Source organism: Cucumis melo, chromosome 12, assembly GCF_025177605.1.
Source record: "Cucumis melo cultivar AY chromosome 12, USDA_Cmelo_AY_1.0, whole genome shotgun sequence".
Lineage (NCBI taxonomy): Eukaryota > Viridiplantae > Streptophyta > Magnoliopsida > Cucurbitales > Cucurbitaceae > Cucumis > Cucumis melo.
The window spans coordinates 1,327,805-1,352,678 of NC_066868.1; the positions used below are offsets into that span (position 1 = coordinate 1,327,805).

At 36.6% G+C, this 24,874-nt stretch overlaps 2 protein-coding genes and 1 pseudogene across 3 annotated transcripts; all 3 read right to left on the reverse strand.

The window, feature by feature from the left end:
• Positions 1-722: 722 nt before the first annotated feature.
• On the reverse strand, positions 723-13,571 carry LOC127144384 (60S ribosomal protein L2, mitochondrial-like; annotated as a pseudogene).
• A 3,013-nt stretch (positions 13,572-16,584) lies between these two features.
• On the reverse strand, positions 16,585-19,464 carry LOC103497081 (inositol 3-kinase). 2 transcript variants are annotated; one of them, XR_539325.3, is made up of 3 exons: positions 18,286-19,464; positions 17,916-18,003; positions 16,992-17,046 (listed from the first exon to the last, which is right to left on the reverse strand). XR_539325.3 is itself a non-coding variant. In XM_008459151.3 (2 exons), the coding sequence occupies exons 1-2, from the start codon at positions 19,147-19,149 to the stop codon at positions 16,846-16,848; spliced, it is 1,065 nt and encodes a 354-aa protein (XP_008457373.1). In that variant the 5' UTR covers positions 19,150-19,460; the 3' UTR covers positions 16,585-16,845. The 2 variants fall into 2 exon arrangements, 1 of the variants encoding a protein (XP_008457373.1); XM_008459151.3 differs by lacking the exon at positions 17,916-18,003 and having other exon boundaries at positions 16,585-17,046; positions 18,286-19,460.
• A 2,867-nt stretch (positions 19,465-22,331) lies between these two features.
• On the reverse strand, positions 22,332-24,646 carry LOC103497082 (uncharacterized). Its single transcript, XM_008459152.3, has 5 exons — positions 24,482-24,646; positions 24,221-24,369; positions 24,075-24,123; positions 23,802-23,944; positions 22,332-22,613 (listed from the first exon to the last, which is right to left on the reverse strand). Exons 1-5 carry the CDS (start codon positions 24,528-24,530, stop codon positions 22,527-22,529), a joined length of 477 nt encoding a protein of 158 aa, XP_008457374.1. The 5' UTR covers positions 24,531-24,646; the 3' UTR covers positions 22,332-22,526.
• Between the last annotated feature and the right edge of the window lie 228 nt (positions 24,647-24,874).

Sequence of the window (24,874 nt, forward strand, 5' to 3'; positions counted from 1 at the left end):
TATGTATGGTCATTATGGATGGGTCGCAATAAGTCACTAGTCGAAGGTTTGGACCAATCGCAATTCATCACCATCTTGCCCGCTTCCAATTTATGACTAGTTATGAAATAAGTGTTGACCTCAGTCCCTATGCTGGGGCTCGACTCTTAAACTGTACATGAGCTACCTCCTACGGCTCTTCCTAAGAACTTCCAGCCCCTCTCTCTAAATAGAAAAAAAAAGGCCTTGCCAACTAGAGAAAAAGAGCTTCGTTCCTTGATTTCGTTGTGAGACTTCCTTGTTCCTTAGTGTAGTCTCGATCCATACCATAGTTTCAAACGTAGTTCCAACTAGCCTACCTACTAGTATATATCCACAGTTGACGTGACTCTGTACCGACGCCCTTTCCCTTTATAGACGGCTAAGTGACTTCTACACTGCTTCGTGGGCGTACTTCTTTTCGTACTTACTTTTAAAGGAATATTATGGCCTTTGTTGGGCTTTTGAATGCCTCCTTCTCTGAAAGAGATAAGTTGAGTTATTATCACGTATAAACAAAAAAGAAGAGCCAGTCAATGAACAAGGGAGAAAATGAAGATCTCATTCAAGAAGTTCACTTGCTCTTGTTCCCTTTCTACCTCCGAACCCACTGAAATTCAGATCATATTCTTTTTTATGGGTCTCGCTCCTTCATTATCGCTCCATGACTTGGTGTAAAGTCTGTATAGTCGTCAGCCTTTCCATTAATAAGCCACTGGTGAAGAAAGAGAGAAGAGCTCCCCTTCATTCCTTTCTAAGCCAAGGTCCTAGGTCTCCGAGTCAGCCGGCGCTTTTTCAAAGAGTCCTGCACCCATGAGCATACGGGCTAGTAGGCCTTCCCTTTCCACTGGAGCTTTATGGGCCTTACCCCATTCCCCAATCAGATCTTTGTTTGGATGTGAGCTATACTCTACGAAGAGCCAAACGAGCATATGGCCTTGCCATTTGACCTCTCTTCCCGTGTGACTAGGAATGCTCAATGAGAACCTCTCAATTGTCATCGCTTAACCTCTCTTGCTACCACGGTAGCACCTAGTGTGGTCAGCACCAATCGTCTTCGGGTCACGAAGCTGACACTAATTCATATTAGCTCATCCGGTTATGCCCCGAGCCTTTTGATTTTTTAACGTCAAAGGTGGTCGACCATTCCTCAACACCCAGGAATTCGCTTAACATCTCAGCGGCAGGATTGGATACCCGCATTTGATCAAAGTTCCACTTTAGTGCCCCCAACATAAGGGTGAGCTTTTCTAGGTGGGTCCTTTCATGCAAGACATTGCTTAGGACCAACGGGTCACACGATAGGTACACGATTGACTTTGCATGCTTCATCCTTTGGCCCTTCACCTATCGACTTGGCAGGTAAGCTACCTTGATCCCTCTCTGCTTTCAATTCCTTATGCTCAGCACCTCCAACAAGCCTTAAAGTCTCATTCCCCCTAAAACTTCACCAAGAAAGGGCAGCTTTACCTTTCATCCTTTGTGTCCAGAGAATGCTATGTGTTTTCCACTTCCGGACCTCGCAAAGAGAGAACGTCCTTTTTCCTCTGCCTTTCTCTCTCATTCAAGGAGTGAAGAAAATGCCTTTGCCCAGCTACTGCTACCCTTGGGAAAGCAAAAGAGCTACTGAAGAAAAGGGATTTTGTCTCTCCCTTGGTCTTTTGAATGGAGAAGGCTAAGAAGAAAGGTCCTTCGTGCAAGTTTTTTTGCTTCCTACACCTTTCCTAGTACTAGTGTCAGGGCTCTTCGACCAAGAAGGCATCCTGGTGGTAGGAAGGTCGACCACTACATAAGCTACCTTTCTTTACCTTCACGGGTGGGAAAGAGAACGAAAATAGTTCGTGGATGGTAGTCGTGGTAGGTTCAAGGATCTAAGGCTGAGGAGTGAACTCCTTTTTAGTCTTGCATTTGGTAGACCCCCTCGATCCATCGTACTAGGTGGATCTAAGAAGAACGATTAGGGTCATATTCGATTCTTTCCACAATGCCCATAGACAAAGTGCTTCGTTTCAAATCAATTCTTCATTGCAATCGCTTCAATCCACCACCGAGGCAAAAAATCATAATACGCCCTGAGGAATTCCTACAGCAGACTTCCCTGTACTCAAAGTGAATTGTCTAAGTGCTCTCCCCTCTTGGCTTTGTCTTTGTCGAGATCGTAATCATTCTCTTACGCTGCCCCCTTAAGAATAGAGGTCATTCCTCAACACCAACAATTGAGTAAAATATATGTAGGAACTCAGATAAAAGAGATGATGACGACAAGGAAGACAACTCTAATTGTCCTCCTCTTGAACTAGAAAGCAGCTCTCGCTCTTACATGACTATCCTGATGAGAATCATACGTTGATCTTGACTTTCTACTACTTCTACAGCGAAAGCATAATCTGACCAATCCGGAGTTGAATATATATTTATATGTCCCTTATCAATGAGACAGAGGACAGCTTTCTTCTTTCTGGTTAGTACTTATACCCACAAAAAAATCACATATCGAAGAGTTAATAGAAGGCGAGCAATCCAAACGGAATCAAAGTCAATGGAATCAAAGAACAAGGTCTCACTATACCGAAGAAGAAGTTGTCTTCCATTAGCAAAGAGAAGAAAAAGAATATCAAAACTACGCGTCCAAATGGGTCCAAAGGACTGTCCATTTTTTTTTTTTTTGGAAAGCGTGAAATTAAAAGGAGTCAACGGGTTTGCACTTTCATTCGATGTTCATCCATTGCAAGAATGAATTGGTTTATGCCTTAGTTCAGGCAAACTCCTTATGGTTTTCATTCTATCTTAATGAGAAGATTAAGTAATTGTTCCACGTAGGGAATGAGTTAACAGAAGAAAGAAGCGGAATGAGTTCCCACACCTTTAAAAGTCTCACTACCCTCCAGCTTCAGATAAAGAAAAAGAAGGATTGCTCCCCCAATGACTAAGTCACTCCCCCTAAAGCATTAAAAACTCAATCGCTCCTCTTCTTACTGTCGAACTGCTTTCGTTCCTCTTGAGTTGTCTTTCTTCTCTTAAATTCTTTGAGCCTCAAATTCTACCATTTCTTAGGCATGCTTAGTATAAGGTCCTATACGTCATGGAAGTTTTCTTCTTAAATTAGAGGTGAGATGGTTTTGATGATGAGGAAATCCTATTATCAATCTAACTATGCTCAGCTCTAAGAAAAAAGCCTAGACTGGAAAGGAAAGATGAAATTGAGTCGATTGAGTTATAGAATGAGATAGAAGAATTAGGAAGACTGAGAAGTCATCCCTCAAAAATTTTTGAGCCTTTATTCATAGATTTCTTCTTTATAATTGAATTAGCATCAACTTGCACTCCTGTCAACTCCTACTCCGCCTCTCCTCTCCTTCTTAGTCGAGTTGCTTCGCACATTTCGGTCTCGTCTCAAATTCACTAATTAAGCTAATCTGGACCTTTTCTTTTAATAAAGATCAAAGAGGGGTTTATCGCTTCGTGGGGTCTTCACAGAACAAAAGGATAAGATAAAATTGACTTCAGACATGAGGATTGGAGACATACCACTCCTTCACTCTTCTCTGGCAACCTCTCTTCCTTTAAGTCTCGCTACTAATTGATGAAGAAAGTAGCTCCATTGCACAACCAGAATAATGGCTCCATGTACATATCCACCGATATCACTTTCGTGGTTGAATTCTTTTGGAGTGAAAAACTTTACTTTTAGCTGAAGGCCTTGGCCTTTACCTTTCTTGTCTTTGTCCCAAAACCCTGCATTATGGAATTTCTTGCTCATCCATAGAGTTGACTTGCTCATATACCATAGTAATCATCAGAGCTTAGATGAAAAGCAAAAGAGCGCCAAGAAAAGAAAGGACTACTTCTTCCACATAAAGAAAAGACCATAGCCTTTGGTCTGCGCCTCTGCCTCCTTGATTTACCTCGCACCAAGACCTCCACCTCAACTAAGAGATCCTAATCCTGAGACAGCTCCTGACTGAATTAGCAAATCTACTTTCATCCTTCTCTCTTCTCGCTATATGGAGGTAGATGAATCCTTCTTCCGTTCTTTATTAGTGAATCCTATCATGTTCAAATGGGGAAGATGAAAGAGGGTTTGAATCTGTAGGTCATCAAAGTTCTTGTCAGGGGAGTCATTCCAAAAATCAATCAGCCTTACTATACATAGGAGAAAGACAAATTCATTGAGGCAGAAGGAATTGAACTTTGATGGCTTCAACTAGGCCCGCCCTTTCCTAAACATCTAATGCCCTTGAAAGATCATACTCCACCCATATGATACATCTTCGCTCCAACTTCCGATCCAACCAAAGAGGAAAAAAAAAAGGATTCTTATTGGGCAGTGGACTTGCTTGACTCAAGAAGGAATTTGACCTGGAAGCCTACCGATTTAAATGCCCTAGCTTGTCTGCCCTTGATTCTAGGGAAAGGAGGGATAGAAAAGAAGTTCGCGCTTACTCAACTAGTCCCTCTTCTTATGGTCGAGCTACTTCCCTTCCTCTTTGAAATGAGTTAGTTTGGGATTCTTGATAAAAGATACTATGATCCTATCACCTACTAAAAAAAGGAAAGCCTACCATCCGGAGTAAAAAAGCAAAGCCTAAAAAAAGTTCAGACTCAACCGCTACGGTTCTTTTTACCTTTAGAACTTCTTTGAAATATTCCATTTTTGTACTTGCACTTCTAAAAAAGAGCAAAGAATCAATCTCCTACTCCGCCTTCCTAACCACACTTGTAAATTCTTTGCTCGCACTCCACCTCTCCTTCCTAGTCGTGCTATTTGAGTGGAATTTCATGAGTCCTTCAAAGCGCTCCATAGGAGTTGAGAAGAATGATCGAAGCGATTGAATTTTTCAGTTGACTTTATTCGCAAATTCTTTGCTCCTTTGTTTTCTAAATCAAAGAATTTAGAGAAGCAACTCTTAAGGAATGCTGGATGCAAGGAACATATTTAAACATAAGTAAAGAAGACTTGGTCTTTCATTATTCAATATGAGAATGCAATCTTTGAAATCGGAAGTGAATAAGTGGGACCTGAAGAGTTAGAGGCATCCATCACGGAAGAGTGAGTATTCACTCTTGCTAGATGCAAGAACTCATTTTCGGATATGGAGTTTCATTTCATTAATCACAGAAAGAGGAAGAAGTATGATAAGAAGGAGGAAGTTGGAAGAGCTAGACCTTCTTTCATTGACCCGGACTTTGGATTTTGTATCTGTCTTTCGTTATTCCCTTTCTTCATGAGTCAGTCATCAGTGGTTGCCACCGTTCAAGATCCTGATTGAGTAGGGTAGTGAAATCCATGTTAGATAGGTTTAAGCTAACCCCTTTCCTTCTTAATAAGAAGAAAGTCTTCTCCGTTGCTAACGTAAGAGGGTCGAGTAAGAAAACAAGAAAGAAGTACTTCTTTGAATTTCTTTAGAGTATGAGATCTTGAATCAGAGGAATCGACAAAAAAGGAAGACCCAATACTACAAGAAGCAGTTAACCCTAGTGGCACAAGTGCAGCTATCCAGTTAGGGACATAGGAAAGGGAATCATCTTGGAGGCAAAAGATCAGTCTATCCCATAGAGGTAGAGGCGCGAGAAAGTTGAAGCTTGATTTTGGTTGATGAGATCGACTGAGTTTATAAGCATACAATTATCTAAAAAGAGGAAGGCGAGAGGCCTTATATAGATGAGGCTCATTTACAATCGATCTTTCTACTTCAGCTGAAAGAATGAAATCATGCTATGTAGGGTTTAAACCAACGACATCGGGTTTTTGAGACCCACATTCTACCAAACTAAACTAAGAGTGCTTTTTTATTTAGAAAGGACATTAGGATAACCTTTGACGAAGACCTTCCCCTGGGAAAGTTGATAACGATAATTTCTCCTTCCTCCCTTTCTTTAGCTGCAACGAGCCATCCAAACCAACCCATGAACTGAATCAGTAAACTCCACACACCCAGAAGGTGAGGTCTCCCAAGGCTGCCAATTGGATGCCTAGTTTTGACGTGTGTCTCTTAGTAAGTCACAGCTCGACTTACATGTCTTAAGCATATGCGAACATATTCCATTCAACTCTGGATAAAAGAGCTATTTTTTGGTCTGAAGGAATTGTTTATATCCGTATTCATCTCTGGATAAAAGAGCTAATATATATTCCATTCAACTCCTTCTTCTATTAATCTAAGGGCTCCTTCACATTGGAAGAATAAGTCTTTTGCAAATTCTTTGCTCCTCTTCTTATCATTTTGAGTCGAGTTATTTTTAATCTAAGGTCTCCTTCTAAGTCGTTTTGCTTTGCCCTTCTCCTTCCTAACCTTAGTCGAGTGGCTTCTCCCCTCTCCTTATTATTTGGAGTTGAGTTATTTTAAAAAATAAAGGACTCCTTCACAAAATAAGGAATAAGGACTTCGCTTTCAAGTCCTAACGTTTGTATCCTTATTTTCTTGAGTCGAGTTATTTTTAAATATAAAGGCTCCTTCACAGTCATTTCGCTTCGCGCCTCCGGAGCCTTGTTTTTCAGCCGAGCCTTTATTTTTTCTTTTAGCTAAGTCCTAACTCTCCTTTCAGTCGAAACCTCTTGACTAGAAATCCATTATTTTGAAAATCTTGTTCTCTCCTTTCAGTCAAGCCTCTTTCTTGTAAACACGATCTTTCTATTCTAAGCTTTAGTGGATATTGATGGTATTCGCGAACCTCTTTCTGGATCTCTACTTTACGAAAAGAATTTTCTTTCTGGTCCTATTATCCAAGGGACTTCGAAGATAGGTCAGGCTATCAGGGGAAAGCCAAGGGTTGCGCTTTAACTTGAAAGCTGCTTCCGTTGATGAATGGTTATAAAATGGTGGTCCTTGTGAGCTAATGTATCCAGACTTCTGACTTAGTGTAGCATCTGACATGGGTCAAGAGTGGGAACTGAGTTTCCGTCTGGGTATGCGCCCTTGGATTGTTGTTGAATATTCAGCTACTATTGTTATTTTCTTGATCTACCAAATTATTCAAGGAAGCTTTTCTGATGGTATGCCTCTAGGAACCCCTGGTACTTTCAACTTCATAATTGAATTCTAGGCTGAGCATATCATCCTTATGCACCCATTCTATAAGTGTAGTTGGTGTATTTAAGGGCTCTCTACTCAATCCTATGCATGGTTCCTTGGTCACTTCTAGTTTGATGAGGGAAAGCACAGAAAATAAATCTACTAATTCAGGTTATAGATACGGTCAAGAAGAAGAAACTGAGAATATCGTAGCTGTTCATGGTTATTTTGGTCGATTGCTCTTCTATGCTAGTTTCAACAACTCTCGTTCTTTACATTTCTTCCTAGCTACTTGGCCTGTAGTAGGTATCTGGTTCACCGTTTTAGGTATTAGCACTATGGCTTTCAAAAAATGGTTTTAATTTCAACCAATCTATAATTGATAGTTAAGGTCGTGTAATTCATACCTGGGCTGAGATTCTTAATCATGCTAATCTTGGTATGGAAGTAATGCATGAACGTAATGCTCACAACTTCCCTCTAGATCTAGCTGCTGTTGAAGTTCCATCTATCAATGAATAAGACTTCTGTCTTAGTGTATACAAGTTCTTGAAAGTAAAGGAGCAATAACCAATTTCTTGTTTTCTCAAGAGTGCTCCTTTTTTCTAAATCAAATTGACATCACTTTTGTTTCATAATTTCAACTTATATGTAGGGTAGGGTTGGATGTAGCCAAGTGGATCAAGGCAGTGGATTGTGAATTCACCATGCGTAGGTTCGATTCTCGTCGTTCGCCCATAATTAGATAGTTATAAACTAGATAACTCATATGATAAATACGATGAATTTACCTCCGTCCGAAGGACTGTCCATATAATAACCGAAACTGAAAGTTGAAGATGAAGAAAGAAATTCAATTTTCTCTATTATTTACTACGATGATGAAGAATCAAATTCTCACTATATTGATTCCTTTTTCTACTTCTTCCAAGTGCAGGATAACCCTAAGGGGTTGCGGGTTTTTTCTACCAATTTTGGGCCCTCCCTTCACCACCCTTATGGGGATGGTCTACAGGGTTCATAACTACTCCCCTTACTACAGGATGCTTACCTAGCCAACATTGAGATTCGGCTCTTTCGAAACTTTTCTGGTTGACCCCAACATTCTCCATTTGCCCAACTATTACGGAGCAACTTTTGGATATCAAACAGACCTCCCTAGACGGTAATCTGAATGTGGCCAATTTCCCCTCTTTTGCAATACGTTTCGCTACAACATCTGCTGCTTTAGCTAATTGTCCCCCCTTCCCAAGTGTGATTTCTATGTTATGTATGGTCGTGCCTGAGGGCATATCAGTAAAATATATTCTTCTTTTTTTCAATCAAAACCCCTTCCCAAACTTTACAAGCTTCTTCCATATGGATCTGATATATATGGTACAACGAAGTTCCACATGAGTGGATATATAGGAATCCAAATCTATCAAATCACTCATGTTATGATCTTCTACATCCTAGGTCTTCCCATTCCTTCATCTGGCTTATGTTCTCATGTAGCATTCAGACCGAATGACTCTATGAAATGACGTCGATACTTCCACATATTACGAGCAATGTAGGAGACATCTCTCTTTTTTCCTTCAGGAATCCTTAGAATTACCACTACTTAGCTTTCAATTTTCCTCTAACCATAAAATGTCAATGAAAGTCCTCCTCTCTTTGAAACAAGGGACACTTTTGGCTCTGTTGGTGCTTGAAACAATTTAGTCTTCTCCATATTAATATATCTCTAAAGTCAATAATTTAATGTGAGGAACTATCAAACTCAAACACTTGCTGCCACCGTTGCTCTTCAGTTTTCTGTTGAGGTCTATCTTGTAGAGGTACTCAAATTGGGTTAATGATCGATTTCTAGGTTTTATCGTCAACCTAATTGGTTACTTCCAATTATGTAAATCAATAGTTTAGACCAGTAGGGTATTTCCCATTTTGATAGGAACTTCTATACCAGAAAGAATGGTATCACCAATTATAGCCCCTCTGGGGATGTCAAATATCTCTTTTCTCACCATCCCCATAGTGTATGAGACAAATGTATTCATTTCGATTAGGGTCGTATTCTATGGTTATGATTCTACCATATATGTCTTTTTCCTTCCAAAAGAGATTGGACAGTATAGACGCTTATAACCTCCCCCTCTATGCACTGCAGTAATGATTCCTCTGGCATTACGACCTTTACCACAATGATGTTGTCCATATATCCAATTCTTTCGTGGATTGTCTACGGCTCCATTGCAACTCGAGCTCAAGCTAGAAGTTTTGTATAAATATATCGTCATGCTACTCAGTATTTTGATTTCAGTTCTTTTCTTTCTAAAAGGAATAGGTCGAATAGTCCTCCGGACCACTTCGTTATAAGTCATGACATTCCATATTCACGTCTGTAATGCATTGTATGTTCCATAATAGGTCTCATTCTTCTACCCTTTTTCGGAAGTCAATGACTATTCATAGCTATTATCTTGACACCAAAGAAGAGTTCGACCCATCCTCTTGACTTGTTCATCCATTGAATTGATAGAAGTCCTAGTTGATCCTGATTCAACATTATCAGTCTAAGGAATATCAAAAATTCAAGTGGCTGAAGCAACTACTTTTCCCATGAAGTTTTGAAAGTCAAAACATCTCAGCGATAGATAGAGAGGTAGGAATTTCTCAAACGAACCACACTTCTTCGTATATGTCAAGAGTCCATTGATGAGAAAGGGTTGGGGAAAGCTTGAACCCAATTCCTACAGTGATGAATATAAGTGCAATTTCAATTCTTGAGGAGTTATACATTTGTGTATTGAGAAGACAATTTACTATTTCTTGAAGCTCGATCTCTCCCTCGGATGAACCATATAGCCAAGAGAAAGCATGAACCAGAACAGAAGAATTTTCTCCACCCATGAGTCAATATTTCGTAGTAGCCTCATTAGACTGTACGTCTTTCTTGGTATATCCAGATAATAGGTAAGAAATAAACTGAAAGATTCTAGAGCTACAAAGATAGTTATGAAATCATTAGCACCACATAAAAACATTCCTCCTAGAGTAGCTGTTAATATGAATAACATAAACTCTGTTATAGCCATTTCTGTACATCCAATGTACTATACTGATAGAGGAATACATAGAGTTGAACATAGTCAAATAACAAATTGAAATTTTTTTGAAATTATTCATTTGGAAATTTCCCGAAAAGCTAATCATAGGTTCTTCTCTCCGAACAATAGGACAGTTATGCTCACTACTAAACTTGTTGAAGAGATTAAATATAACAAAGGTATATCTTTTTTATCAGAGGTTGAATCGATCATTAGAAGAAGAATTAGGCCAAAAATTATGATACATTCTGGGAAGATCAAACTTCCATCAAAGAGAAGCAAATGAAAGGCTTTCATCAAGATTCTTATAGAATCGAGAATGAAGTTTTCATTCTGTACATGTCAAATCATGAATTAGTAATTGCATACAATCTCCAAAAAAAGTCCCACTTGTTTCGAACTTTCTCTTTTTGGAATGGAATATTGACTCCATCCCCATTCATAGGATCAAACCTTATTCCAATTGTATTTACATGAGATTCCTCTTTCTTATTCTTCAGCAAGTCCCCGAGAGGGATTGGCTTAGTTAATCCATGATTTATGTTTCGTCTTTCATTTCTTTTTCGTTTGTTTCAAGAAATATATTGATCAATTCCAATTCTTTCCTTTTCTATTAATTCTTTTCCAATCAAGATGTATGAATCCACGGGCCTATGTGTCTATATAGATCTTGTTCATGGATTAATGAAATGTGCAAAAGCTCTATTTTCCCCTACCATTCTATGAATCTTTTCCCTTTTACATATGGCATCGTCACTCCCTTTGACAGCATCCACTAATTCGGAACTGAATTTGAAATTCATATTTTGACCCATTCGAAGGACCTCTTTGATCCACAAATTGTAGTAGGCGACAAAAAAAAAAACAAAGGTGCAAAGAATGAAAAAAGAAAGGTCCAAGTTAGCTTAATTAGTCAGGGACACTTTCCACTGATTGTTCTTAGACTGATTTATGGTAGGCTTTCCTCTTTCAACAAATTCTTTGCTCCTTTTGCATCAAAAAAGAAGTTTGATTTTCTTGTTATTTTTACTTCAATTTAGCTTGGTCAACCTCTATTTAGCTTATGAGCCGACTAATGAATCTCCCACTTCCACTTTCTTTATACTTTCCCAATCATCCGATCTCAAAACTAAAGTAAGCAACAAAGAAAAGCAAGAGCTACTTCTTCTTCAACCAGAACTGTTGAAAATGGACTCTTACTCGAAATACCCAATTTCATTTCCTACCCTTTTCCTAGCAAGAAAGATTCTCCTCAATGAACAAGAGATCCTTCTATTTTTAGTGGAATTCAGGAATCTGAAGGACGGGTCCTCTTGACTGATTAATGGAACTAAAAAAGCGAAAGGATTTTGAAAGGGCGCCAACTCATTTGGAGCTTGATTTTCAACGCTTCTTTCATTCTTGTTAATGAGCACTTTCTCCTGTCTTTCTCAGAGCAATATTCTTTACATCTGTCTTTCTCACTCAGGAGTGGAATCGTAGCTACGCGTAGCGGATAGTCGTCAACTACTTTCTATTTATTTATCCGAACATTATCAAGAGAAAGAAATTCACAAAGTCGTAATTGAGTCCTTAAATTCTTTGAGCCTTGTTCATTGAGGTTTTCTTTGATGTTCATGAGAAGATGAATTCAGTGATCCACATAGCCTTTCAACAACCACTTTCTCCCTTATTAGGAGTATAGCGACTAAATCCACCCCTTCCCCCCTCTTTTATAGGGCTCATGCCCTTTCTCCTTTTCGGATTTAGGAGATTCCCTCTTTAAGAGAAGAGAGTGATTCCATTCCTTTTTCTCGGTGTCAAAGTTGCTTGCACAGCGAATATGTTCTTTCAATTGAAGCAAGAAGAAAAAAAGAGCTTTAGAATTTATCTTACGAAAAAGTTGTTTTCTCTTTCTTCCTTTCTCTATTGATATATGAATTAGTTGGCGAAGAAGTCTCTCCTTTCAATCAAGCCTTTCATTCTTTAACTTAGTGGAGTCCGAAGCAAAAACAAAGGTCCTTAATGATAAGGACATAGGTTCATATGGATAGTCCTTCGGACCGAACTTTAGACTCCTTAGATTAAACTATGGAGGATGCTCAAAGATCATTGAATACAGTCACAGGTTCATATGTCCTTATCAATGAGACGAACTCATGAATTCCACTAATATTTGACTCCGGACCTCTTTGATCCACTAAATTAAAGATAAAACTCAAAGAATGTTCGAAAGAATATTAACGAATTTGAGAAGAAAAATCTGTAAACAATCAAGCTCATATGCAACACAAAGGCCCCAAGAGAGGCAGAAGAAAAACCCCATCAGAGATCGGATCTATGGAAAGAAAGGTCTCAATCACGGGTCAGGAAAACTCAGACGCTTGGAGAGCCACGAGCTCTTTTTGTCTACGAAGGAAGCCATCGCCCCTTCTGTCCTCAGAAGTTGATCTTGCGTCCAAGGTAAAGGTCCCTTTCCCTCTTTCTTTGGAAGTGGAGTATGAAAGATCTTCGGTAGTAGATTAAATAAACTACTAGCTCCCTTCTTTCAAGGTGGGAAGCCGCTGTCAGTCTTGAGTCAAACTTCGTTATCAGTTCGTGGAATCTAAACTTAGATCGGTTTGGGTAAGACCTAAGGTAGAGTTTCAGTTTCAATCCATCCCTCCACTCGGACGAAAGGAAAAGAGTACAAACCCACCCATTATTAGAGATCTTAGCATCTCCACATCAAGGGGCTAAGGCTTGATTATTTCATGGAATGTGTCTTATAATCGTCAAATAAAAGAGAAGGTACCCTATAAGTAATAGTGCAACTAGAGTCAGAAGCAGCTAGCTAGGCGTCCTAGATCTGAGAGGTGAAAAGATAAAGTGAGTTCTAGAACAAGAGAGAAAGAGACCTGGGGCATCCCTTGCTCTCACATTGTTCACTTTTACCCAATATCTCTTGAATAGGAAAGGAATGAGCCCGATCGGGCTTGGAGCAAAGCCTCTTTCAATCATAATTCTGGCAATCACCTATCCATTTTCTATAGGATAGACTAGATTTGAGCTCACATGAGGGAGGAAGTACTATATCGGGGAATGGGACCCCACAGGGCCTCCAGCTCGACCTTCTCCAGTGGGCGTAATTGAGGAAAGAAGACCCAATCCCTAAATTAGTAGGAAGGAAAGGGAGAAACGGTCTCTGGATAAGAGTACGAAGGATAAATGCAATTCTTTTTGCTGTCCCAAGTAGTCTAGCTCTTTCCCGAACTAGGCCAGGAAGCTATTTATGGGAAGTTGCACTCATGGGTCCAAAATTTGTCTTAGCTACAACAGCTAGATCAGACTAGACCAATAGCCTCAGTTCTTGAAGCTCTTCCTCTTTGTTGGTGGAGTGGAGTTGTAGGATTTCTTGCTTAAGGTAGAAATATTCCACTAACCTTCCGTCTCGCATCAGCTTAACAGAATCGATACGCTCACCCCTCATAGCTGAATCTAGATCGATCTGCACAAGGCTCAAAGAATTTGAGGAAAATAAAGTCACTAGACGAATGATCGAGGTCGGAGAAGAATTTCTTATATATGAGGTCTCGTAAATGTGGCAGTTGTAGAAGAATTGACGGTGAGGAACAAAGAATTTGCGAAAGGAGTCCAAAATTCAAGCTAAATCAATGAATTTCTTTACGAAAGAATTTATGACAGTTGTAGGAGTTGAGAGGCCTAATGTTAATATGAATTTCTTTTGTTGCACTCTTTAACATAATAAGGGATAAAGACTTTCGCTCTCAAATTCTTTGACCCTCCCCTTATCATTTGGAGTTGAGTTATTTCATAATGCACTCCTTAACGTCGTTTCATTTCGCACCTTCGGACGGACCCTTATTTAAGAAATCAATATGAATCTGTAAGGATCAAAGAATTATCGAAGAATTTGAAAGCGAAAGTCCTTATCCTTAATAAGGCTCAAATGAGCCCTTAGATTAATAATGCGACTCAAAACAAAAGGTTCAAAGAATTTGAAAGCGAATTCCTTATTCTTCCAATGTGAAGGAGTGCATTAATGAAATAACTCGACTCAAAACAAAAGGATACAAAGGTTAGGACTTGAAAGTAAAGTTCTTATCCCTTATTCTTAGAAGGAGCCCTTAGATAACTCGACTCAAAATAAAAGGAGAGGTTCAAGGCTCATTAGACTCGACTGAGGTTAGAAAGAGATACTTTAGTATCATTCATGCATCATTTGTCATCCTATGATAGTGAATTTATTTGAACTTTGTAGATGTTGCACAACATATTATAGGAGTCAATCATGCTCAAATTCATTAGTCTCAAAGAGGAGATGTTAACATTAGGGATCAAAGAAAATCGAGCTAGTTTTAGATATAAAATGTCCATCCTAGTTATTATGGAAGGACTTGCTCTAATTGGAAAATAAATTAATATTGAGCTTATTGCATCAATAGCAATTCATGTAAGGATTAGTCGAAGATCCAAAAAAATCACGATGCTTTATTTATCACCAAGTTAAGATGAATATTGTAACGCTGATAACATGAATTTATTTTGAACTAAATCTAAGTGCCTTAAATGAATGGATAGTTTTAACTAAATAATATTAAATCATATATACAGGGAAATTTTCATAAATATAACAAACTACTAAAATATTTACGACCCGTGTAACAATACCCATAAAATTAGTCATTTTTTAAATATTCCAGATTTGCCCTTCCGTCTTTCTTCTCCTCTTCGCTACGATTTTTTCTATCTTCTTTCTTCCTTTCCTCTTTTTTTTCAATTTCTTTCCATCGTCTTTCTCTTTTCCTTTTCTTTTTTTACATCGTTTAGATTTGGGTAACAAATTTTGATTTCTTTCTATCGTCTTTCTTCTTTTTCTCATTTTTTTCCAATTTCTTTCCATCATCTTTTTCTTTTCCTCTTCTTTTTTTTACGTCGCTTAGATTTGGGTAACCAAATCTGATTTCTTTCTATCATCTTTCTTCTTTTTCTCTTCTTTTTTTCCTACGATTTCTTTTCATCGTCTCTCTTCTTTTTCTCCTCTTTTTTTACATTGTTTAGATTAGGGTCTTTTCCTCCTATGTCGTTTATATTAGGGTAATGTAAAAGATCGTGGATAAATAATCTTGAAAAAAATCGTTAGATTGAAATTGCCAAATCCAAACGATGGTGTAAAGAAAAATAAACGATCGTGTACCAAAAGAATTTTTAAAAAAATCATTTAGCCAAATCTAAACGATCGTGTATCAAAAGGATCTTAAAAAATTCGTTTAGCACTTAGTTTCAAGCTCAGAACTAAACCTGCTCACTACGCGGTGCGAAAGCTAACAAGAGAAAATGCAAGATCGACTATGGAAGACGGTTATTTGTCCTCAACTCATATGTCAAAATCTAAATGATTGTATACTAAATTTTGAAAAAGAAAATGGTTTAGATTTAGGGTAGCCAAATCTAAACAATTGTGTAGTCAAATCTAAATGATCATGTAACCAAATTTAAACGATCGTGTAATCAAATTAAACGATAGAATTGTAAAAATAAATCGTTTAGATTTGCTATCCAAATCTAACAAATCTAAACGATCAAATCTAAACGATTGTGTATCAAAAATAGCTAAATCTAAACGATCGTGTACCAAATATATTACGCACGTACGTGCATACCAAATATATTACGCGCATTGTTGACGGCGTGGCTGACGGAAAAATTTTTATATCTGTTATTGTGGGCTTATGAGCTTTTTCCGTTTTCAGAATTGTTCTATTCAGTATAAATATTTTAGATTGTATTTTTTAAAAATCCCTTTTCAATTAGTTAAATTATGATACATTTGAACCTTTGTTCCAATTTCTAAACTAATCTAAAATAACCCTTTGGATTTCATTTTACTTCTTTTTCTTTCTTTACTAAAATACATAGAAAGCATGCCCAATCGCACCTTTCCCAATTGGAGACTTGAAAGGACGTAAGTACTCTTTAAAAAGTAAAATTATAACTATATCTTAAAAAGTGAGATAAATTTAAAAAGGCTTGTTTGGAGTATATGTAGATTAGTAGATAGTTTCCTAAAAGTTACTTTTATTGAAGAAAATTATGAGCCAATGACATTTATGTCCTAGATTAGTAGATAGTTTCCTAAAAGTTACTTTTATTGAAGAAAATTATGAGCCAATGACATTTATGTCCATAAATGATCGTAATAAATACTTTTGTCCTTTTCATCAATCATTTTATCCTTTTCTTTATCATTAAAACCAATTGACGTTAAAAAAAGATATGATAAATATGAAAGTTCAATTTTATATACTAAGAAAAGTTAGAGTTCCTAATTTGGATGGTGTAATTACACCGTTGGTAGAAAAACTAACACACAAATAATTATCCAATAATACCATTTAACTTCCCAACTTTTCTTTCAAGTTTTTCAAAATCATTGTTTGTAGCTCAAGAAACAAATTGACAATCTGAAGACTCGAGGAAAGTAAAAAGAAACATATGACCCGTTTGATAACGTCCACGGATTTTGTTTTCACTATTTTCAAGTAGATGACTTGGTTTATCCACTTTTTTTGTGCTTGATTGAAGGATCGCAGATTCACTGATATAAGTATTAACATAAGCTATGGATGGATCTCTCTATTTGTTAACCAAAGTTGCATGATTAAAACGAAGTTACAAAGTTATTTTGCTTTAAGATATTTTGGTGAGAAAATTTCAGCTGGTTTCCTAATTTGCTCCTCATATTAACTATTGTAGTGCCCATTTACTTGTTCCACTGCTATGGGAGAAGCTGGCAGACTCAATTGGCATTCCGATCTGACTGTCCCAAGCAACTTTTGGAACTGTTCGTGTCCTTCTGGCATCCGATGGATTGACTTGCTCTCTCCCGGGTCGCACAAGTCCATGCACTGCACCTTTCTTCTCTCTACCTCGTCCTTAATTCTCTGTAACAAGACAAAGGGAAGTAATGAGTTCGCTATAACAGAATAGACACTCAGCATTAGAGGTGAGATCCTGCTTTCAAATTCCAAAATAAGCACTTTTTCCTCTGGAAGAGGAGTTGAAGGACTTTCAAATCTCATTCAAAAAGCACAGCAGCAATGGGAAGCAATACAAGCATTCACAAAAGAGAAAAATGAAACAGGATCGATTCTCATTGAAGGGTCATTTTTCAACAATTTTGAAGAGATGTGAGAATTGAAGAAACAGTACCAAAGGAAACGCAACATGAGCTAACCCTAAACAAAAATATATGTCCAAATATTAGAAGTAGCAAAATTTTATAGCTAGATCAGGGTGTATGCTTTCTGTTTCACTATGGACTCATCAGAACATCAGTACTCTATCTGCTGTCTTAAAAGAAATAAGAAAAATCATTCCTCAATCATTATTTTAATAAAACCAAGGCCCTAGCTAACGACAATGTTTGGAATCGCTTTCCAGGGCTGAAATAAACGATTGTACCCAAAAACATGAAATGTTACCACTCCATTTTCATTTACGAAGTACATTTAGCTGTTAATGAGAAACTTGGCTATCGCTAGACCTTAAACAAAACAAGATTATGTGTTTCTCTCGTGGCTAACAAATATAGCAACACAGACAAACATAATTTTTGTTTTTGAAAGTCTGGTCAGAAACATAGCTCCTTTTCGTTTTCAAAATCTTTCACAAAAATTACGACATGGGCAATTGGTGAAAATCGAAGTTTGTTGCACTTGAAGTCGCTATCCATACTTTCACAAGAAAACTTTCACTTGCTCTAAAAAAAAACAAACGAAAAAAAAAAAAAAGAGAGAGTTCTAAGACTTACAAGATGTATTCTGCTAAAAGGGTATAAGCTAGGCTTATGAACCTTTTTTTCTCCTTAATCGCTAGCCCCATGATTGTAAGTTCACTCCCTATCAGGCCAAACCAGACTAGAGCTAAGTTAAGACACGTTTAGGCAGAAAAGTTCATCAGATCTCTCATCTTATTCAAGCAGATATGAGAATAATGAGAAAACCGATAATATGATCATCTTGTCCTAGAGTTGCTTCTAAATAAAAAGTTACAGAGTTCAACTACTTCAAGATAGCATCAGAGGGAAGAAAAGCAACGTATAAGCTACCAAAACAAACCCAACATTTCAATCTTCTGTAATTGTCAAGTGTTCATCCGAAGTTCAAAACACGAAAACAAACCTGCAAGATTCTGGATTCAAAATGGGGCAAGCCAACTTGGGAGACTGTAAGAGATCCAAACAAATTCCCAAGCAATGCAGCATCCGGCACAGCCAATCCAGCCGTGAACCCTGCCGCAAAACCACCCAAGAAACTGTCGCCAGCACCGGTAGGATCGACCTGATTCGCCGTGAAGGGAGCAATCTGCAACTGGCTGCCATTCGAGTACAACGTACAGCCTTCTTTCCCATTCGTCACAACAACAGGGCAAAGCTTCCGTACCTCTTCAACATCCATAAATGGAGCTTCTTCAGCAGAGGCCTTCAAAAACCCAATTCGAGACAACAAATGGAAGAAACCACTCTCCTTCAAATTCACATGCTCCACAGTCCCATCAATTTCATCAAAAACTCGAATCAAGGATTGAACATCAACAAACACAGCATCACAAATCTCAATCATCCGCTCAAGCGTCTCAGGAACAACCTCCCCACCAACTCCAACCGCCATTCCAAAATCAAATCTAAAATCAGGGAGATCAGACGGCAAAATCGGAGAACAAGCCGCAACCCTTTTTAGAATCCGATCTCTACGTCCATCACCAGAGATTGAAGAATCAAAAAACGCACGAAAAGCAGTCGTCTTCGAATTCGACACAACAATCGGACTCTGATTCGTCGAGTAAGCGAAATCCTCCCCTACCTTCGAAACAGTAAGATAAGGAACCGATAAACCATCAAAAACCGTGGAAATAAAGGAAGCGGCGCCACCAAGGGACTCGGTGACGACATGGGCATCACGAATAAGGAAATCATGGCAGAAATTACCAACAATCAGAGCACGAGGAGGGAAATTGGGAGGTAGGTCTTTGGAATCGCTCACCATTTGGGGGTTGTGAAGAGAAGAAAGAGAGAAATTGAAGAAAAGAGAAGAATTTGCCGGTGGGTAATTGGGATCATGGGTGGAAACAGGAAAGAAAAGGGACTAAGCCGCCATTGAAGGAGGAATTTGAAGGAGAAAATGAAAGAGATTTGTAACGTGAAAAATGAAGGAAACTGAATTTGAGGACAGGAAAAAAGAGAGTCGTGTAAGACGGAGAGAGTGGTGGTGGCAGAGAATGGCGACGCGCGCCGGTGAGAGATTTGGATTCTAAAGGGTTTTATGAAAAGGTTTTAATTTGAACTTTTTTTTTTTTTTTTTTTTGCATGGAATCGAATTATTACTCTTTATTTCATTTAAATAAAAAACAAAAAAATAAATAAAATTAAAAATTAAAAAAATAAAACAAAAAAGTTTGAAAATTAGATTGTCAATTTCTAAAAGGAAGTCGGCAAGGGTCAACATTCAACAAAGGGAGTTCTAAGAAAAAAGATCCATTTTTTGCAATGTTTGTACCTCAACTTTGGATTTCATTCTTTACCCTTTAATAAAAATATTCTTTTGTGTGCATTTAATGAATTAATAACATATATTCCATACAAAATTAATGAAATTTCAATTTGAGCCCATTTAAGAAAAAAAAAATCATTGAGCTAGATTATGATCAATTTTTGTGATTTTGTTTAAAGCTTATATGTTGTAGTATGAAGTTTATTTGTATTTAATAAGTTCTTGAATTTTCAAATTTTTAGGTCATTAAAGTTTTAATTTATTTATAATAAATCTTACCCAAATTTGAAATTTTCATTTTACGTTGAAACCTGTAAAACACAAAATTGAAAAATCGAAAATTTCAAACATTGATTATTGTTTATTTCAAATCCCAAACCTATAAATAAAAAGTATCTTATTAATAAGTTCTTGAGTTTTAGTTAGAAGTTAAAGAATGAGTAATTTGTTTTCTTTGAGATGTCAAGTTTAGTGCACATCCTCAAATGTGAAAAAAAAAAAAAAATCTTAACTAAACTTGAAAGTGTTTCACCAATTTAGTAAAATGAGAGAAGTATTTCATGTCCACATCATATTTTTTTAAATTGAGGTTGCAATCATAAAAAATCGGAAAATCTTTAGTACCTTTGTTTGTTTGGTAGAATGAAACATTTAGAAAGTTTTTGGGAGTTACTTTGGCACTCTTTCACTTGCCAAAATAGCTTTTAAAAAAATATGATTTTTGGCAACATATTAGAAAAACAAGAAACCACTCAAAATTAATTTTTAAAACACCACCTGTGTGATTGTGGAAAGGTGGTTATCAATATTCACCACCTTAATTTCTATATTTTTGGTTTTTAAAATACCCAAAAATACCTTTTAAGTAATTTGATAGTTTTCAAATCATTTTTGGTGTCAATAATGATTGATAAGATAAATTTGATAGTCTAGAAATCAATTTTACAAAATGATTTTTCAAAAAAGATTTTGTTTTAAATAACGTGTAAAAGCTGATAAATTGAAACTCTTTGATCTTTCCTCGAAATTTGTTAAACTTCTAAACAACTAAAATAAAATAAATATATTATACTAATATCATCCTTGTTAATATATTTCGTCATATACATTTTCAAATCTTAATTGAATCATTTTTATGAGTTATTTTTTTAAACACTTCTATCAAATTAAATAAAATTATTGAAATTTTAATCATATACAGTTCTAAATTAATTATTCATACAAAATAATTAAATAATAAACCTTGTTTATTTCATCTAACTAATTTACACCAACGTGCTTTTTTTTTCAATTTAAAATTAAAATTCACTGAACAATATTTTAACTAATTTTTCTAAAATTTCTTGGTAGCATTTACTTCAATTTTTATTTTAATTTGCCAACCTAATTCAATTGTTGATAACCATTTTTTTTAAAAAAAAAAAAACTGTCCTAAAAGCATTTTAGGTTTGATTTTTTAAAAATAATTGTATGATGTTTAAAATTAGAAAAGAAAATAGTTTAGAGAGGATGAGATTTTTAGATTAAACTTATTTTCTTTTATAACTTCTGCGATTACATGCATCAACTTTGAGTACAAGAGTTGAACCCTTAGCCAAATTTAAAAAACAGAACAAGTTTTTAAAAACTACTTTTCTTATTTTTCAAAACTTGACTTTGTTTAAAATGCAGCAAACAAAACTTAAAATAAGTAAGATTGGTAGGTTTTAGGGTTTCTAAATGAAATCTAATATATGCAAACTTGCATTAACACACACATAGAAATTCAAATCATTACCGTGAACTAAGAAAATGTGAAAGTGAAAATGAATAAATGTCTTAATCGCTCATGTAAGCCAAAGGGTAGCAACTGCTTTACGCACTAAACAATGGTCTTAATAGTTTACATGAAAAAAAGAAAATCATAACTAAGAAATTGAGAAAATGATGAGACATATACAAAACAGTTGTGTTCTCTAAGTTTTGAGAAGAATTTTCATTCGATCAATAAATTTCAAAACGTTCTCTTTTTTTTTTCCCGAAGTTATTATTTGATCTCTAAATTTCAAATTTTCAGAATTAGTTTCCATATGGTATTTCGCGACTAAATTCCAACGAGAAAAGTATTAGAAATAGCTTACCTGATAGAGTAATAATCCGTCCTTTGAGAGATGGGAATCTGAAAACACAAGGCAAAAAAAGGCAGGGAATATCAATGAATGGCAACGACGCAATGTAATGGTTAGGAATCTAATACCACCTCAAACTCATTTCACCACTTTTGAATGAGATTCCAACAACTCCATTCTCAACCATCACCACAGCATTTCCATTTTCTAATTCCCACGCTTTAATTTCTATTGCTCAAAGGATTAGAGGAACCAGCAAAAGAAAACCCTTCATTTATTTTACTAAAAGAAAAGGAAATGGCAGCCAACGACAACAAGATAGGCACCAGCAGCAAAATGCATTCAATATGAGCTGTTACACACGAACTACAAATCTAAACAGGATCTCATCATAATTTGGTTGGCCAGGGAGAACTTAAACTAAAGAGGCCCCTACTCTATTTTACTGGGAATGAGAGATTTGGGTAAACAGATATATGGAGAATGATGATATCGGTACCTATTTTTACCATGAACTAGCACCTGCTATCAAATTTGGAACTCTTGTTTATATCAAACCAAAGAGAAGGCTTAAAAAGACAGAATGTTGGTAGTTAAATTTATATCACCTAAATATTTTCACTTCAATACAGAGATAGGACTCAGTACATATCCTTCTCACAATCGCGGTCATTACAGGATTTGCATAAATCAAGACCAGTACAAAAACTACATTATTTACCAAATGTCACGTCCATGCAAGTTATAAATGCCACACTAGATTTGTCAAACTTGGCGAATTCCCCCCATGAAGGTTCTTGGATCAGGACAGTTGCCCGAAAACTGAGCTTGTGAGAAGTCAAATCCAGGGTTCTGCGGAGAAACAATTAGTGCAGGTTAAATTTCAAGATTTCATTACTTAACTGAGCTTAAATCAGGACTTCTCAAATTAAAAGAAATACATTCATGTATTTCTCAAATATCATTACTTATCAACAGTAAGCCAAACAAAGACATAACAACACGCTGCCCACTTGTGGGATAAATAAAACCAGTAAAAAATCAAATTTTAATAAGTAACAATAATCCGACAACACCCCCATCCATAATTAATGAACTAACTTTTGTGACATCATATGAATTGTAGAGCTCTCTTGTATCAACTATCACTTTTGAAACATTGTCTCATCCATCCTATATCAGTTGGTACAAGAGCTCGTCACAAGTTCATGCCATCATGGCACTCCCATGAGTTCATGTCATCATGATGGCACTCCCATTATGGCATGAACTCATGGGAGTGCCATATTTTTTTCAACATATTCATATATGTTAATTTAAGATTTTTTTTTTATAAAGAGTCTTGCTTATCTAGAAAAACATGGAAGTGTCTTGAATCAAGATTTCTTTTTCTAAATGAGAGATGATACTGTAGGGACATCACTTGAACATTGAGTTGGCCTATTGAGTTGGGGTTCTTTCCTACCAGTTGCACCTAATTAGCTTTTGAAAAAACTGCCTCGAATGAGATGAAATAGACCACACTCTCTCTCTGGGTTTTTTCTTCTTTCTTTTTCTTTATAATGAATCCATGAGTATTTGGTTGCCAAGGTAATTCATAAGATATTGAATCTTAGGTAAGTGGCCACCAAGGATTGAACTAATTCCCAATAAATACCTTGCTATTTACACAATCTCATTGACCACTAGGTCGAGGATGCAGGGTATCTACCAAACGGTCCAAACCTTTTCTCAGACATAACTGCAGCTACCAAACGGTCCAAACAGTACACTAAAAGTCTAGACTGTAACAACGTGAATTAAATGTCGTTATTTTCCAGACACGATAGCCTTTATTTTTTACAAGGCACAGAAACCTCGTTTCAGATGCCAACATCAAGCAGTAATCACAACATCTCAATAACTATTACTCAATTAACTCAAGCAATGAATCCCTCATAAATAATCAATTTGGATAACTTGAAACAACTGATCTCTAAATAAAAATGATAAAAATGCTCCAGAAAGGAACAAAGAGTACCCAAAAAAAAAAAAACTGACCTCCTCTTGAAACCTCTGGAGCATAAGACGTTTCTGCTCAAGATCAGAGGAGTAAGGATCAAGTTGACCTTGACCCTGTATTGGAGAAGCCCATGTCTGACCCTTGTCCCTCTTCTGCAGTGTAATGTGCATTATATCATCCTCTGCCACACCAAATGAACAAAAGCAGTTACATAACAAAATTCCTGAGGCCTCAAGCTGAATTCAGTCCCATGATATTTATTTGGTACCCAAAATTCCATTTTAGTGACTAAAGCAAGAATTTGCAATCACCTAAGGTCCAGAAAGAAGAATCCGTCTTCACAGGGCAAGTAAGCTCGTGCTGAAATTGAATGGTTGAAACAAATTGGTACAATCATAAACCAAGCAGTACATTGAAATTTCAAAATTAAATCTATAAAAATGCCAACGATACCGACATTGAGATAAGGAGGATTCCCCTTGATGCCAACCTCGACATGCCTAGATTGAATCTTGCAGTAGAATTGCTTGGAATTAACATTTGGAGGCAAATTAATATAAATGTTAACCTCCTCCAGTGTCTGATCCCATTCAAACACTTTCTGACCTGAAAAACCACGTGCAAACAAGCATAGAGATTAGAAAACTCGTACAACAATGAATTCATTCATTCGAATTGAAAATTCAGAAGATCAAATTGATAAGGATGAAGAACAAACCGTTGTGAAGGAAACTATGGCGCTTTTCTGGAGCCAATTTCTCTGCCATCCCTTTAGGGTTTGCTGCTCCCCTTTCCCGCGAATTTCACCGAAGCTTTTTCCTTTTTCCTAACGAGCAGTTCCGGTCTAACGAAGCTTCTAGAGAAATGGGTTTCTTTCTTGAACCGGTTCGGAAATTTTCATATTTTCATAGTTTGATGCAATTATCATAATTTAATATTATTTTAATATTATTATGTATTTTAAAATATAACAAAATATTGAAATTATTTATAAAATACAGTAAAATTAATCAAATTTCATGAGGCTTTTTTTTTTTTTTTTTTTTTTGGATATATTTTATAAACAGTTACAAAAGTATCTCCCTACACTTTCAAGTTTCAAGGAGATTTA

What these genes read in the sequence shown, in the direction of transcription:
- LOC103497081 (XM_008459151.3), bottom strand. Translation starts at nt 19,149, where the DNA reads ATGGTGAGCGATTCCAAAGACCTACCTCCCAATTTCCCTCCTCGTGCT. An exon ending in TTGAATCCAGAATCTTGCAG is followed by an intron (nt 17,047 to 18,285) that starts GTTTGTTTTCGT and finishes GTCTTGTTACAG; the next exon opens with AGAATTAAGGACGAGGTAGA.
- LOC103497082 (XM_008459152.3), bottom strand. Translation starts at nt 24,530, where the DNA reads ATGGCAGAGAAATTGGCTCCAGAAAAGCGCCATAGTTTCCTTCACAAC. An exon ending in GGAATCCTCCTTATCTCAAT is followed by an intron (nt 24,124 to 24,220) that starts GTCGGTATCGTT and finishes ATTCAATTTCAG; the next exon opens with CACGAGCTTACTTGCCCTGT. An exon ending in TTCTTCTTTCTGGACCTTAG is followed by an intron (nt 23,945 to 24,074) that starts GTGATTGCAAAT and finishes TTGGTGTGGCAG; the next exon opens with AGGATGATATAATGCACATT.